Raw genomic sequence first — 17,445 nt, forward strand, 5'->3', positions numbered from 1 at the left:
TTGTGTTATTCTCCAATTTCTGTTTACCAAATTTCTAATACACAGATATCAAGTATTTTCAATCATTCTATCCATAAAGGGAGACAGTGATTTGAAAAATTGCAGACAAATTTGCCTTCGTATCCTTATCAATCATTATTGGGCGAATTCGTGTTTTATAAACGCAGCGTGCGTTCCTGTTGGTTGGCCTCTGAATTGCCCATTACAGTATTCGGTTCTCCATTATCTTTTGATATACATTTCATAAACATGGAGTGGCGTGTGCTTGGAATTGCAATGAGGGACAGATGAACACAGGAACCGGAGACCATACGCAAGTTATAGACCACGTATTGACTGGTAAGATATCGCAGGACACGTCGCTTGCAGATATGATGGCCAAGACTAATAACGGAGTGGCAGGCAAAGGGATACTCCCCGACAGTTGATCCACTACGAAGACGGAGTCATGACATCAGCTCGTGTTCGGTCGCTTACAGAGATCGTTGCATTAAAGACCATTTAGAGATGGCAATGGCTAGGTGAGGCCGATACACAATAAGCGGATTTTTTATAGCTGACGATGAAAGGTGTTGTAGCTTTGAGGCCGACAATTAAAAAAAAATCCATACTCGCTTTTTTTGACAATTGTATTCCAGGTTGTTGATAAAGACGGCGCAATTATCACATTGACGAACACTGAAGTCCACTTTATAAAATTTAATTGTGTGTAGTCCACCTCCGTTTGTGTTCACAAGATGAATGTTTGTTTCTTTAAAGTAATTGTTTTCAATATAATTGTACATTTTGATCGATTCCCAGCTATAATTTGTTGATTAATACAAAAATATTTAATAGAATTGCAATATCCCGGGAAGTATATTGTAAACGCAACAGCGGCATTCGGCTCCAAACCATGGCAATGCACACTGCAAGCATTATTAAAGACCGCGCTCTTGCTGTTGACACGGAGTATCAGCTATGATAACGTGCTGCAGGGTGTGTGTGTGTAGATACAGTACTGTATATATTCCACACAAATTGCACACGAGGCATGATTTCACCTTTGATAATTTTATTGCATTTGAAGGAGCCGCTGTCACTAATTTCAGTGTTGGCACGGGTAATGTATAACAAGCAAGGCCCTCAAAAAAAGAGTTTTTGTTCAGTTGTGAGGCTGTAAATTACTACGCAGTATTGTAATCCGACGATAAATACTTGGTAAGTAACCATTCCGCGTCCTCTCCCCACCCCATTGCGTTATTCGGTGAATTGCAACAATTTGGTCTCAAATCGAATGTGTTGGCATGATGGTGAACGGTAGTGGCCTCTAATGACTGCAGGGTCATCACGTGAACACGTTTACCTACAGTATGGATGAACAATTGAACGTACGTGCGATTACATATAATAATAATAAAAAAATCGCAATACACGCAGAATAAAAAAACGCGTACTCATTCGTGGATTAAACAAACCACTGGTTACTTTTTCAGAAAACAATCGACGAAACCTGAGTAAAAAACAACCGATCGTGAACATAAGTGCTGTGCCACGCTGTGGTGGTGCGGTGGATGACGGTAGAGAAGTAGCGAATGCTACGCCACTACATTCGTACAAATAATTCCATCGACGATTTTAGTTTCTACTCACGACAAACTGATTTTTTTCTCACTGTACCCCTTTACAAACCTTGACACAATACACTTTTACAAAGTATTCCAGTTTCATTACTTCATCGAAGAATGTTACATTTGCTCATTCAAATTCATCTCTGTTTAATACAAACTATAGAATTACATTGTTTTGTAGATTTCTATCTACAGGCACTTTCACAGAAAACTATTCACCGGACATATATTCGTGTAAATCCAATTACAACAGTGGCAAACGGTGGTACTATTGCAGTAATATTTTAGGCGAGTGAATGAATCTGCCTGCTATTTTAACTTAACCTAAACCATAAAATAAAACATTAGGTTACGTCATCCGATGCATTAATGTGTCATGAAATTATTAACCACATGCTTAACCTCCATTTTTATAATACTGCAAATCAAATCACGCTTCAGCAAATTACAAACTGTAGCCAAACACAAAGTATTTATGTCCGGCCTCTTCTATAACGCCACGTGTTCAAATAACGCGAATTTGATATAACGCAAATTTGATATAACGCGATCAGAACGTCGCCTCGGCGTAGCGTCACAAGGCAGGATGCTACCCACGTGCCTCCGTCTTTTTCAGTCTGCATACCTCACGTGTTTTTGCCTACCGTGCTTTACAATATAATATAACGCGGTGTTCTTCGGACTGTATGTTGAACTTCTTTCGCACCGTACGTAGTCAAGCGTGCTAATCGGAGGTGCGAATGTATGATTAACACCCATTGATTTCATTCAATAACGCACTGAGCACAACCAGCACACCATATAATTGTATCTTTCTCTTGCGACTGCATAGGTTTTTGCAGGTATGCTGTACAGTTTTCCCCCCGTTATTCACGAACTTACTATCCGTGATTTTGGCTATCCGTGAATCTTATCTGGAACTCTACACGACTACACCGAGAAAGTGATGAGATAAAGTGATGAGATAATTTTCATCTATTTATTTAAGGTATAATTATCCGCGAAATTTGCTATTCACGAGCATCTCCGGAACGTATCCCTCGCGGATAACGAGGGAATACTGTATTGTAGCTCTCCACTGTGTGTGTGGGTTGTTCCGCATCATCTTTGTTGGGCGCGATGCCCGACATCGAATTGATTTCAGTTCCTGCACTATTCAGCCCCTGACAAAGCTCCCACCCAGCACGTGCGGCGAAACATCAGACATCACGCCGTAGAACGCGCAGTAACAACCCGAAAACACAACGTGGGGGAGGTTGCAACCTTTCCCATCTTCTACCAAACCCGAATTTGTTGAAATGAAATTTTAATTCGCACAGCCTTGATGCACCAGGGTGGCGACGAGAGTGAGTGAGAGCATCACCGCGATGTTTGGGCGATCACGACCGGCGTTGCCCATTTGGCTGGCGTAATAACGAGCCACCTCCACGTTCGGGTTTTCATCGGTGAACCACATCTGGATACAGCGATCACTCCCACGATCGTCCTCCGTGTACTTATAGGAGCTGCTCCAGATGCGCTCGCACAGGTCCTTTGGTGTGGGGAAGATCACGCCGAACATCTGGCACTGGGAATCAGGTGGGCAAAGGTTGGTACCTGCCAGGGGGGAATGACAATAATTGAAAGGTAAGATATTGGAAGGCAATGATACAATTGTGTCATTTAATAATGATTGCAGAGCACAGCATGGGAAATATATTGATATACGATGGCTATAAGATTGTTTTTAATTGTCACTTTTCCAAATTTACTCAAATTGTATTCTCGGCCTCGTGTCATGTGATGATGAGTTCATTTTGAATTTTAGAGAGCCACGCACCCATGTGACAGAGCACGGCCAACGGAATAGATTTTTCACAGCATTTGTTCCATCAACTCCACTAAGTGTGTGTTTTTGTCCACGCACTCTGCAATAAGACTGTGTATTACATGACAGTAAAACTGACATTTGAACGTATTGGCGGTACACCGATGGACAGTATAAAAACACATGTTACTCAATAATTATTTATTTTCCCGTGATTCGCAACCCCTGACAGAAAATATTGCAGGGTGATGCGTCAAAATCAGTTCTCATGATGTCGAAGCAGTCGGAAGGCGAATGCCAGTTTAAATGTTTTATCATAAATTGTTTTAGAAGGACCGTTGTGTTGTGCTCCACTAGTGTACCGCCAAAACGTCAACATTTTTTTTTCAAAGCTGGACTTTACCAAACTGAGTAACACACCAAATTTAATAAAGTTTCTTTTTCGTGAAATCACAGGGCTGAAATCATCAACTCGCTACACATGAGAAGCTGATTTTGATCAAGGCGGAAGTGCCAATTCAAACCCAGGATTCCCAGTGGTGCGAACACGACGTGTTACAGAGGGCGGGGAGCAATCACTCACCGGCCCGGGGAATCGAATTCCAATCGGTCCGGTGCAGTGCGTTAACCACCGAGCATCACCTCACCAAAATGAAGTCAATGTTCGACCATGCTTAGGTTTGTCTGTGATTATATTGTGCAATGGTGGATATTACTAAGTGGCATTGAGAGTTCGTGGTGTTTTACAAGTAGCTTACCATTTATCCATTCCCAACCGCTGTGCCAGTTTTCCTTGCAGGTGTAGTCATTTCGACAGTCATTCCACCAACTCTGGCAGTCACTTTTGCAGAGTGGAACATTTAAGATTCTCTCCTTTCTCCAGCTGCTGTCAGTCTGTTGCCCATAAGGCCAAAGATACAAATATAACAAACAATTAGTTTAATTATGGAGTCATGTGTTCCCATATTCTTTTAACAAATACGTATTTTTCCACAATGTTATCCCGACTGCAGTTTGAGAGTTGAATCATGAGACATAATCTCTCGCAATGCAGTACCACCTTCCGTGTTTAAAGAAAGTCTCATGAAGCGGATAATGTATAACTAACGTTGAGATCCCGTCAAGTGATCTATATTCTGCACAGTAAGGGGCATCAGTTTCCCTTGCCACCCAGCCAGAGTCATGTTTGTCACGAGTTAACCCAATATTTTGAATTGTCAGTGTTAAAATGTATCTAGATTTATTGCAGAACTAAATGTTATGTTTATTTATATTGCAGTCATTGGTAACCAGGCTGAGGCAATCAACACACAACACTTAAGAACCCATATTCTTGGTTCTTTCGGTAAATTCACGTAGAAGGGAAATAATAAAATACAAATAAAACAATTACATTATCACGTTTCCATTGCAACACAAGCAATCATCATCAGGTGTGAAAACCACAGCAAGAACATTTTCTTGTGAAAACCACAGCAAGAACATTTTCTTGCTGTGGTTTTCACACCTGATGATGATTGCTTGTGTTGCAATCGAAACGCCGTGAGAATTTTATTGTTTAATTTTTATTATTTTATTATTTCCCTTCTACGTGACTTTACCGAAAGAACCAAGAATACGAATCCCTGCAGTCACGAAAGCTTTAAATCGAAACTTAAGAACCCAGTTTACTCACAATTTCACGCATTCGAGCGGTGATAACAAAATGATATCAATGACCACGAACCCCATGTTTTTCATAATTGTGTTAACAGCCGACTTTGTGGATTCCGCCACCAGCATCTAATACATGGTATTTGTAGTATAAATTAGAAACCAATGCATATGTGAAACTAAGAGCTGTTCCATGACCATAAAATGTATCTAGCACATTTAAAACAATGAGCACATCACACGTATTGTTCGTTCCCTGTGTTGGCGTCTAGTGAAATACAGGGATCGAATTTCAAGTTCTTGTATTGGCTTTCAATGCCCTGAAAGGGTTAGTGCCATTATATCTCGGTGATCCGCTGAAATCGTATGCCCCTGTCCGGCAACTTCGATCCACCGACTCCGGGCACCTGAGTGTACCACAGACAAATCTGTGTTCAATGGGTGATAGAGGGTTCCGTAGTCAGGCGCCTCGTTTGTGGAACGCCTTGCCCCAGACCGTTAGGGATGCTCCGTCAGTCGAGGTTTTTAGGGCTCGTCTAAAAACACATTTTCTCTTTTGTTATCCGTTTTGTTGAGGGTTATTTTCGCTCTTAATTTTAGTGTCAAGGGTTTTTACTGGGATTCTGTTGTAAAGCGCTGTGAAGCCTTGTGTGAATTACGCTATGTAAAACTAAGTTTAACTTACTATTTACTTAGTGTGGCTGTGTTACGGTGCGCCATTGTGTCACCCTAATGTATACTCGAAGCCAGTGAAAATTACAAATGTGGTGAAGTTTTGCTGACTATGCTTTGGAATTCCACAATCGCTTGTTCAATGTTGGACTATTGCTCGTTGCACGTGGTGCAAATTTGACTTCTCCTCGTGTCAGGTCTCCGACACTATTTTTTTTTTATAATTTAGGATGCAGATAGCACATTTCAAGTTTAACCATCAATACGCTTCAAGGAAGCATGGCAGATGCAGCTATCTCCTACACAAAGGACATGTAAAAATGGCCCACAGTGGGACATTGGTCACCAATCTCCAACTGTGGAACACAGGAGAATCTCAGGTAATCATCCCGGCTACTCCTGAAGCACATCCACCACCTTAACAACCTTGACACAAACGTATATACATTGCTGATTAACTTTTCGCCAGAGGAAATAATAAGACGTTAGATCGGTGAAGTACCTTCTGGATCCAGGGTCCCAGATTTGGCGAGCACTCGTACAAACAGGTGTCCTGCACAAAGTGCTTCTTGCATTTATCCGACAGTTTAGGCTGGCCCAGAGACCAGCAGTGGTTCCAGTTGAAGTTGTACAGATACGATTGATCCTCATGAGCTTGTTCTGTAGTGTTGGCATTGCAACATGCATTGTCCTTCCATGGTTCACACTTTGGGTTTCACATTGACACACACACAAAGACAGAGATCATCCTTATGGCCTTAACCAACATTTGGAGCAAGTGCAGTTAGCGAGCACGTATGAAAGCCGGCACGGTACACGACGGGGTGGGTTACCAACACCACGCTCGACCACCTTTGTCTTCCCGGTGGCGATGTTTATACACCGCACCACGTACTCATTTGAGGCTGAGTCGACCTAAGACCGGTTCGGATAATCTTCACAGCTGTTTGTAGCCAAAAGCAGGAATCGAACTCGGGTCGTGGGGTTCGTAGCACTCCCAGCTAACTGATACACTACCGCTCCCCTATAAGTTAACACAAAAGATAACAAAGATCCCCTCTATAGCCTTAACAGACTGTTGGGGAAAGTGCTGTTAGCGAGCACCTATGAAGGCCGGCACGGCACACGAGGAGGTGGGTGGCCAGCACCGTGCCCGACCGCCTTTGTCTCCCCAGTGGCGATGTTTACACACCGCACCAGGTACTCACTTGAGGCTGAGTCGACCTAGGGGAGGCCCCCAACCAGTTCAGATAATCGTCATTGGTGTTGGCCGTGAGCGGGAATCGAACTCGGGTCGCCGGGTTAACACACACACATATACACACACACATATATACACACACACACACCACACACATATATACACACACACCACACACACATATATATACACACACACCACACACACATATATACACACACACACCACACACACATATAAACACACACCACACACACATACACCACACACACATATATACACACACCAGACACATATACATACACACATATATACATACACACACCACACACATACAGTGAGGTAAAAAAGTATTTAATCCCCTGTTGATTTTGTACATTTGCCCACTGACAAAGAAATGATCAGTCTATAATTTTAATGGTAGGTTTATTTGAACAGTGAGAGACAGAATAACAACAAAATCCAGAAAAACGCATGTCAAAAATGTTATAAATTGATTTGCATTTTGAGGGAAATAAGTATTTTATCCCTCTCAATCAGAAATATTTCTGGCTCCCAGGTGTCTTTTATACAGGTAACGAGCTGAGATTAGGAGCACACTCTTAAAGGGAGAGCTCCTAATCTCAGCTTGTTACCTGTATAAAAAGCACCTGTCCACAGAAGCAATCAATCAATCAGATTCCAAACTCTCCACCATGGCCAAGACCAAAGAGCTCTCCAAGGATGTCAGGGACAAGATTGTAGACCTACACAAGGCTGGAATGGGCTCCAAGACCATTGCCAAGCAGCTTGGTGAGAAGGTGACAACAGTTGATGCGATTATTCGCAAATGGAAGAAACACAATAGAACTGTAAATCTTCCTCGGCCTGGGGCTCCATGTAAGATCTCACCTCGTGGAGTTGCAATGATCATGAGAATGGTGAGGAATCAGCCCAGAACTACACGGGAGGATCTTGGCAATGATCTCAAGGCAGCTGGGACCATAGCCACCAAGAAAACAATTGGTAACACACTATGCCGTGAAGGACTGAAATCCTGCAGCGCCCACAAGGTCCCCCTGCTCAAGAAAGCACATATACATGCCCGTCTGAAGTTTGCCAATGAACATCTGAATGATTCAGAGGACAACTGGGTGAAAGTGTTGTGGTCAGATGAGACCAAAATGGAGGTCTTTGGCATCAACTCAACTCGCTGTGTTTGGAGGAGGAGGAATGCTGCCTATGACCCCAAGAACACCATCCCCACCGTCAAACATGGAGGTGGAAACATCATGCTTTGGGGGTGATTTTCTGCTAAGGGGACAGGACAACTTCACCGCATCAAAAGGATGATGGACGGGGCCATGCACCGTCAAATCTTGGGTGAGAACCTCCTTCCCTAAGCCAGGGCATTGAAAATGGGTCGTGGATGGGTATTCCAGCATGACAATGACCCAAAATACACGGTCAAGGCAACAAAGGAGTGGCTCAAGAAGAAGCACATTAAGGTCCTGGAGTGGCCTAGCCAGTCTCCAGACCTTAATCCCATAGAAAATCTGTGGAGGGAGCTGAAGGTTCGAGTTGCCAAACGTCAGCCTCGAAACCTTCATGACTCGGAGAAGATCTGCAAAGAGGAGTGGGATAAAATCCCTCCTGAGATGTGTGCAAACCTGGTGGCCAACTACAAGAAACGTCTGACCTCTGTGATTGCCAACAAGGGTTTTACCACCAAGTACTAAGTCATGTTTTGCAGAGGGGTCAAATACTTATTTCCCTCATTAAATGCAAATCAATTTATAACATTTTTGACATGCGTTTTTCTGGATTTTTTTTGTTATTATTCTGTCTCTCACTGTTCAAATAAACCTACCATTAAAATTATAAACTAATAATTTCTTTGTCAGTGGGCAAACGTACAAAATCAGCAGGGGATCAAATACTTTTTCCTCACTGTATCTCTATACCCCCTTGTCTTTCTGTCTCACTTCGATTAAAAAAATCTACATCTACTCCTGAACTCCACCTTCACCAACCAGCACTGACCAGTGTGGTGAAGTATGGCCAAAGTAACCCCCACGACTCGCACAGTGTGGGGAGGTCCTCATCCAGCAGCGGACTGACAAAAGGGTTGTACACGTACAATGTGCTAATGGATTATTGTTTAAATAAAAATCTGGTCTATTAGCATCGATCTATTCTGAGCATTAACTGCATATTTATCTCACTAATAGCAGTGTATTAACCAGGGTTAATAGTCATGCGAACTCTCTATCGCACTGAATTCCACACAGTCTTGGGAAAGTCGTGCAGAAACTCTTACCCTCTCTATGACCAACCTTTTAGACTCGTGACCTTTGAGCGACTTTTTAATGTTCAAGCAAACTCATCATGAGATACGTTTCGGATGAAGTGGGTCAATATTGCATGAAAGATTGAGAGCGGATAAATATTTGTACAATGTAGACAAATATATTTACGAGATATTATACAAGTGACCCCGACTAGGAACTGAGACACAGCTGTATCTGAGATAATCAAGAGTCTGAACAGAAGTATGTACTTGAGATGAAACTGCATAATTAACATTGATTTTGTGTTTGTGCAGTATTTTCAAATTCTCGCGTGGCGGTTGCTTTTTTGTTTGTTTAGATTTGTATTTGCTTCATTGCTGTACTTTTTTTATTGTTTTGCTTCATTATCTTGGTGACCCAGGTGATTTTTCAAATTATACTTTCCTGGTCTCTTGAGTTCTCATCTAGTTAAACAAAACTCGAAACTACACTGCAATTGTAACACATATTGCACTTTCAATGGCAAATGCGTTTTGTAAACATATACCGCATTTTAGGCATTTAGCAATTCACTCCCTCCGTGCCTGTGATTTGAGCCGTCACTACCGCATTCTAGGTTGATTCAGTGACTTAGCATGATTCAGATTAACAACTCATTGAATTAACACACATACACACACAGAATACACGCACACAGAGGAAATTCAATTTCACAATGAATGTCACAATTCAGATTCACAATTCGAAACAAGAAATTGTATTTAAAAAATCACACCATCAGCCTAAATATAAATTCAGAACATGGATTTACGCAAGTAATCAAGTAAATCCATGTTAATTCTCACACGCAAATTTGATGCACGTTCGTGGCCAGGTCGCTTCTGAAAAAGGAGCTACTGTATATAACTCAGTGGGCCTTACCTGGTAATATAAAAAAAATAGTTAATAGTCTTTAATAGTAATACTTCACACAGGTCAGTGCCGGTTGGTGAAGGTTTACCAGGATAAATTGAGAGATCACTCGCCACTGATGTAAACCGTTAACAGTGGACACCCCTTCCCCCCTTCCAATTGCAAATCACAATTAATCGATTCTGACATGTGCGTGCTTTTCGATGCATGTAACGCGAGCGTGCGAATCGATTTCAATCAAAGATGCGCCATATCGTTACACTGCAGGGTAAAAGGAGACGCACGCGCATTAAGCTGCGAAAAAGCACGGAAGCATCACACGACGCGGCGACCAACAAAACTTACCTGTCCGTAAAGTAACCCCTCGGGCCCCGGCTTGGTCTTGTGGTGCTTGGCGTCCATGCAAATGTTCAGCAGCTCCGTGGCCATGGCATTCGATGCCCACATGGCCAGGAGAAACACCAACTTAGTCTGTGGCATGGCTGCTCCTGTCTCTCCCTGATGCCCCTCCACCAAGCAGCTGCAGACACTGGCTGAGGAATCTGTTGGCCCTGAAACAAACGCAGGTGGGCTTTTATAGGGTTTCCGATAAATACATCAAGAGCAAAGATCACACGATGGTAACCAGGTTACCCATAAACTGCTTGGAAGTGCTTTAATATATTTATATATTTCTTGTCTGTAGCAAGGCACTAAAGGTTTGAATATTCACAAAATGTTGAAATTTGAATTGCCTGTCATTTAACTGCCAAGCTCAACTGGATTGGTATAACTTTAAATGCAACTGTGAAGTGCTACGCATATATTAAAGTGACCCGCAATAATTTTTGGCGTTAAGAGTTTCAAATATTTTGGGGCTCATTTACTTTTTAAACCATCCCATGAAAAAAACCTTGCACCTGTGACTTTATTCAATGTGATTGTCAACAAGCTAATATAATTTTTGAAAAAGTTACTAATAAGTACTTATAGTGGAAGAAGTTACATTGTTGTTTTACTCATGAGGCACACCGTAGCAATAGAACTTTCAACTCTTCCGTCCCACTTTTCGGCCAATATCTTTTCATCTTCCTGCCTCATCTTTTACCCTTCATTTATTTTGTTAGGTTTTTGAAATGCTAGGCTGTCCCTTTACATAGATGAAATGTTTTTGATATATAACTTTTTTTTTGTATCGGGTCACCGTTGTAAAAGCTCATGTAGCCTCATTGAGAACTCACCTGGTAAAATAAAGGTGATTGTAATTAGCATTTGCTGGAATTCAGAGACCTTTGTTTAATTCAGAACCACGGCTAACATCAGTGGCCGATTATCTCCGAACCCTCCTCCACCAACCTACACTGACCAGTGCGCAGAAGTATGGACAAAGCAACTGCCATGCCTCATGTGGCTTGAGAAGGCTTTGCATGAAGGCTGTAAATTATTATTATGACTACCACATGATTAACTTGGATAGATTAAAGAACCGCTGACATAAACAACTTTTACAATCAAGGACAAAGACCCTAGCACATTCCAGAAAAGCTGTAGATGAACCATAGGAGGGTATTAAATAGGCTTAAACAATACCAATGTGATTAAAGATTAATAAGTCACGGGGTGGAGCAATGGTGCGGTGGTTAACGTGCTGCCCTATGAACTGCGTGACCCTAGTTCAATACCCAGCCACGGCCAACATCAGTGACTCGTAATATCAGAACCGATCTTTGTCCCGTTATACTACCACTCATTCATTCGTAAACCTGCACGGACCAGCCTGGTGGAGTCTTGTAAAAACAAAAATCCCCAATATGTACCGATGTGTCTTGGCCTTCATCCAACGGCAGATTGTGAATGGCTGAATTCGTTTTTTTGTGCCACGTCAGTGCTGTGGGACCACCAGCGTTGATCACCAGCATTGGCGAAGAGCTCGTGACTCTGGTTAGCGTCTAATCCATTCCTTTGAGTCAGGCATCACGTGGAGATGGTGCCATTAAATTGAACGTGATACTGTTGAGAAATTAAAGAATGAATGGCGCTATGTTTGTAAAACAGCAGACCCTTGAGGCAATCTGGACCCCGACCAACTCAAGTCACGAGTTGCTATTGTAGGAAACTATTTTGAGGTCTGTGCTAAAATCTAAACCTTCGCAGAATAAACAGCCACACTGATGAGCGTGAAGATGCGAGCGTGATCACGAAACGCTCACGTCTGACACAGGCGTCGGGAGGCATGTATCCAGCAGTGGATTGATAAAAGGAGGCTGTAAAGATATCTCAGAAGCACTTCAAACTCATGGCCACAGTTTTAATAATTATTAATAATAATTTACATTTTTAAGGTGCGTTTCATCCAAGGATCCCAATGTGCCGTAAATATATTTCTGTGTGTAGCTTGATCTGTGTATTAGAAAAAATCGAACCATTCAGCAGCAGCTAAGGTGGTGTATTAAACCTGTTACGTTTTAAATACCTTATGAAGCACAACCCATAGGTACGTATTCATTCCACCTGAAACCATCAGTCTGTAACCAAATCATCTGATACATGCCCGATCTCATCAGATCTTGGAAGCTAAGCAGGATTTGAGGCTGGATGAGTGCTTGGTTGGATGTTTGTTGTGCCTTGCTTGCTCGCAGAATAAGCGGAACAGTCACGGATCTGTCATGGCTTTCGATCTGCTGACCTCGCCAAATGTCGATTTAAACTTTGAATGAAACACGCACGCGGTGCTTTGCCGGGTCCAAAAATTGCACAATGGGAGGTTTTGTTGATTTCCAATGTTTGGGGGGGGGGGGTTACCAATGTCCAGACAAACAGCCAGCCCACCCATGGTGACCATCAGCCTTTGGCAGTTCTGGCCGTCCTGCGAAATTTTTGGCACTCATCCCGCACACCGTAACAAATCGATGAGTGGCTCAAATATATATGCGCGATTTAACAACCCTGTCGTGACATTTAGCCTTCAAAGGATATCAAAGGATCAATGATTAACAAGCGATAGCAGCACCAACTACTACTCCTGCTGCAAGATGGAACACTGGATTGGACTGCAGTAAACTTCTCGATTTAAAGCTTTCGTGACTGCAAGGATCCATACTCTTTGGTTCTATTGGGTAAAGTCACGTAGGTAAAAAAATAAAATAACAAAAATCACGACGTTTCAGCCACAATACAAGCTAGTTTCTCTTAAACTAGTCCTGAATACCTCCAAAACCAAGGTGCTATGCTTCTCTCCGGGATTAAAGCAGGAAGTTATTTTTCCCCAATTACATTCCTTGAATAATTATCAAATAGAGCAAGTCAAGATCTATAAGTATCTTGGGGTCATCCTGGATTCAAAACTTCGTTTTGAAGATCACATTGATTATATTGGTAAAAAGACAAAAATAAAAATTGGTTTTCTGTATCGACACAAGCACTGCTTCCCCCCAATGTTCCGTTTGGAATTGATAAAAGCTACCATACTGCCTCTACTTGACTACTGTGACATCGTGTATAAATCAGCCCCAAGTACTGTACTGAAGAAGCTTGATTCCATCTATCACTCGGCCTTAAAATTTGCATTGAACTGCCCATATAGGACTCACCACTGTGATCTCTACATTGGGTCAAACTTAACATCTCTTAATGTTCGACGGCTTGTGCACCAGATCTTATTTATTCACGATGTACTTACAAAAAATTCCGCAGACTACCTACTGGATCTCCTCTCTGTTTCAAAGAACAAATTTGACCTCAGGTCTTCGCTCATTTACCAGCTTCACATTCCCTATTGCCGTACTAAAACTGGAGGAAGGGCCTTTGCTATTGATGCCCCTAGGGTCTGGAATGCTATTGCCAATAAACTGCAACTTGAATCACTACCTATGAGATCTTCACTCAAAACTGCTCTAGAGGAGTTGTACAACCCTAGCTGCCACTGCTATTCAGTGGCCGAAAATATGGCTCTAGATTTTGGTGTTATAATTAATTTATGTAGTTTATTGTAAAAAATTAGGTCACAGTCCCTATGATCACTGTTAAATTGGATTTATGGCTTTTATTTTGGTGATTTCGAAAAGTTATTTGTGTTTTGGCCATATTTTTGTTTATTGTAGTACGGAGTTGACTGATGGCCTTAATCTTAGTTGTCTTGTGGTTGTTGTTATTTTGACTTGCATCCCACTGGGATTTTTGCGCACAGCGTTGGTGTACGGTGCTATTTCAGGAATATTTTGATATTTTTTTCCTGTATTTTCTGTTTGCACAGTCACATAATCACTTTAAGACGTTTTCTTGTTGATGTTTTTTGTTTGTTGCGGTTGCACCAGATTCAAGAGCCGAATGGCTCACAGGGCTATACCAAATAAATGAACTATGAACTATCAGGTGAAGGGACGAGACTGTCTGGAGGACAGCGCTGGAGTGAGAGACTGTCCTCCAGACAGTCTCGTCCCTCCTGATGAAGGCCGCTTGTGTTGTGGCCGAAACGTCGTGATTTTTCTTATTTTATTTTTTACCTACGTGACTTTACCCAATAGAACCAAAGAGTATGCAGTAAACTTACAAATCGCGCTTCCCTTGTGCGCAATAAGCAATTCGTCTAGCTGGGCGTCAATCAACTTTCAAAACGGATACGTTTATAGATATCTTATCGGTTTTTAAGACGTACATATCTGATCAGTTTTGATAAGGTATGATTGCCAGAATGTATTACAAAGGGGTCCCATAAATGACGTCACGCGATGTTGGAAGATTTCTGACACCCCCCCCCCCTCGTCACACGGCGTCACAAAAAGTCAGACCCCCCTCAAATATGACGTCACAAAGCTCTTCCCCCCCCCACAAAAAAAACCCATATTTACATTTTGAAAGATAAAACATGCTTCAAATCGCTTTAAACTATTGTCATTGTAGTGCGTATTCAATGTGGCGCTGCAATCTGATGTTGTAGGAGTGTTGTTATAACAATTATGTGACGTCACATTTCTCAACTCTCCCCCTTAGGTGCGTGACGTCATTTATGGACGGCCCCAAAGCAGGCACACCGATGTTACGTCCAATTCCTTTTTCTCGTCGCGCGTGTCTCAATAGCCGCGTGTTGTGTGCACTTTCTTACGCCTGTGAGCGCGTGTTAACACGGCGGTGCGACACCCACAGTGAAACCTAGAACACCCACAACAGCTTTACTGGACATTACAACTGTTGCATTGTAGCCCGTGCCAAAGTCGTAAGCAACCGAGCACTTCCATGCACTATACACACGCACGCCAACTGCGATCTTCCACGCTTGTATGGTGTACGGTACTGCACACGATAACATACACGCAATGGGCACGTTATATATACACACACACACAAAGTCTCTACAAATGCTACAGGTCAATACGTACAATTCAGTACTTACGTGACGCTGAGCCGTAAACAGCATATACATAGCATACACGTATTATCTAAATATGCAGAGCAGAGTATATGCTTATGCGTAGTGTACACCGAATACATACGTGTCTATTAGAACGTCTATTTTCTGAGTCTGTGGCACATGCACGTGGACTGTACGTGCTGTGCGTACTGCGTGTACTTTATGTACTGCGTGTACTGTATGAAATGTTCGCAATGTTTACTGTGAACTGTATGGACTGTATATATGTAACGTGTATGAACCGTGTGTACTGCGTGTATGAACAGTATATATGTGATGTGCATATGTAATGTATGAACTGTACGTACTGCATGTACTATGTATATATAATCTACGTACTGTGTGTATGTACGGTTTGTACTGCATTGCCCGTGTGCCCTGTATGCACCGCTGTGTATGTTTATTGCCCGTACGCGTCGAAGTTGTGGAGCAGCACCACCACCGCCACCCACGTGCTGCGTGTCCAGACGCACGCTGCTCCCACGTGGCCGCGCTTCCGGGTCACGTCTGAATGCAAACGGACGCGATCCAGACAGAGCACGTACTGAGCAACGCCGCCCCTTGTTGTGCGGCGACGTCACACGCCTGTGCGGCCGTGAGACGCACAGGCGCTCTCTCACGCCGGCACAACGTATTGTAACATCGCGCAGTTTCGCGTGTGTAATGCGTGTGAAAAATTGTGTATTCAATATAGCTATACCATCATTAGATCATTCCTCATCATACACCACCACCCCCCCCGCCCGCCCTGTTTGCTGGCCTCGCGCTGATGGTAGCGATCTTACGCCACTCGCTGGTCGTTCTCACTCATTGAACGTACGGCGTTTCCGTGCACCCCTTACACCACCGAGTGTCGCACACAGGGCACCGCCTGTCACGTCTCGCGCATCAAACCGCGAGACTTACCGCTGGCACAACGTAACAGATTATATTCTGGGTTCTTCTTTGGGGAAGGGTGGGTTCTTCCGTTAGATATGTCAGTAGTTACATCATCCCATCACGCCGATTAAGGCAAACTCACGCCACTCGCTGGCTGCTCTTAAGCATTGCACGTCGAGATATGTGAACCAGTCGTAATCGTACCATGTAAATTGTTGCTGCATGTATAATATAATTTATACGGTACAGTACGTCCTTCCTAAGTCATACCGGTTACCCGTATTCTTGTATAGGGGAATTTAGTTTTAAAAACCACGTTTTTGTGTTTCTCCCTTGTGATGGGACTTTGTAGGATGAACGTTGAGATTTATAAGGGCACGGGGTGATCAATAAGGTCTGTATTGGTCTGTAATAAGTTGGCACTTAGAATGGGTTGACAGGTTTGCTAAGTATAATCAGACAACCCCCATGGCGGACACGGAGCTGGAGAGGCCTTCGTTCTGCGGGGGATTGATAACGTAAAAAAAACACCCAAGCTCCCCATCTTGGGAATGTGGAATGTCCACCACTGTCTCAGAACAGTAAAGAAGACTTCAGCTCCACGTGCTAACTCGAAACTTTGCATATATACAGAAATGCGTGTGCCTTTGCTAAGTTAGAAGGGCACCATCTGGATGAAACTACATTACTCCAGGGAAATGCAAACATGTCCGTTTTTATTCTCACTTTTTATGAGGATGCTGTTGCTATTCTTGTATAGGCTACACAATCAAAGCTATTGAAAGTTTCAAAAATGTGCCTTGGCCTATATTTATTATTGTATTCATGTACGTTATATACCGATGTATTATGGTATGTCTAATATGCAGCTAATATAACTACTCTATCTGTTTTTTTAAGGGTGAATGTGCATGTTACATAATAGTTGAACATGTATTTTCGTTTTAATCATTAACCCACTTTAAAAAAATCCTCCACTCTCTAGGTATACAGTGACCATGGAATGTCAGACATCTCTGCATGACCCCATCCACCGTTGTGTGGGTCACGCTCCA

General features: G+C 42.6%; 1 protein-coding gene across 5 annotated transcripts; it reads right to left on the reverse strand.

Moving 5' to 3' along the window:
• Window positions 1-1,037: 1,037 nt before the first annotated feature.
• LOC116942929 (folate receptor gamma-like) lies at window positions 1,038-16,535 on the reverse strand. 5 transcript variants are annotated; one of them, XM_032955403.2, is made up of 6 exons: window positions 16,418-16,535; window positions 15,925-16,018; window positions 10,471-10,667; window positions 6,245-6,448; window positions 4,176-4,311; window positions 1,038-3,206 (listed from the first exon to the last, which is right to left on the reverse strand). In XM_032955403.2, the coding sequence occupies exons 3-6, from the start codon at window positions 10,603-10,605 to the stop codon at window positions 2,917-2,919; spliced, it is 765 nt and encodes a 254-aa protein (XP_032811294.2). In that variant the 5' UTR covers window positions 10,606-10,667; window positions 15,925-16,018; window positions 16,418-16,535; the 3' UTR covers window positions 1,038-2,916. The 5 variants fall into 5 exon arrangements, with proteins under 5 accessions (XP_032811294.2, XP_032811292.2, XP_032811293.2 ...); XM_032955401.2 differs by having other exon boundaries at window positions 10,471-10,676; XM_032955402.2 differs by lacking the exon at window positions 16,418-16,535 and adding an exon at window positions 16,212-16,226 and having other exon boundaries at window positions 10,471-10,676.
• Between the last annotated feature and the right edge of the window lie 910 nt (window positions 16,536-17,445).

The sequence above is a fragment of the Petromyzon marinus genome, chromosome 16 (assembly GCF_048934315.1).
Source record: "Petromyzon marinus isolate PM22_M1 ecotype Great Lakes invasive population chromosome 16, UKy_Petmar_22M1.pri1.0, whole genome shotgun sequence".
In the NCBI taxonomy this organism is placed as follows: domain Eukaryota; kingdom Metazoa; phylum Chordata; class Hyperoartia; order Petromyzontiformes; family Petromyzontidae; genus Petromyzon; species Petromyzon marinus.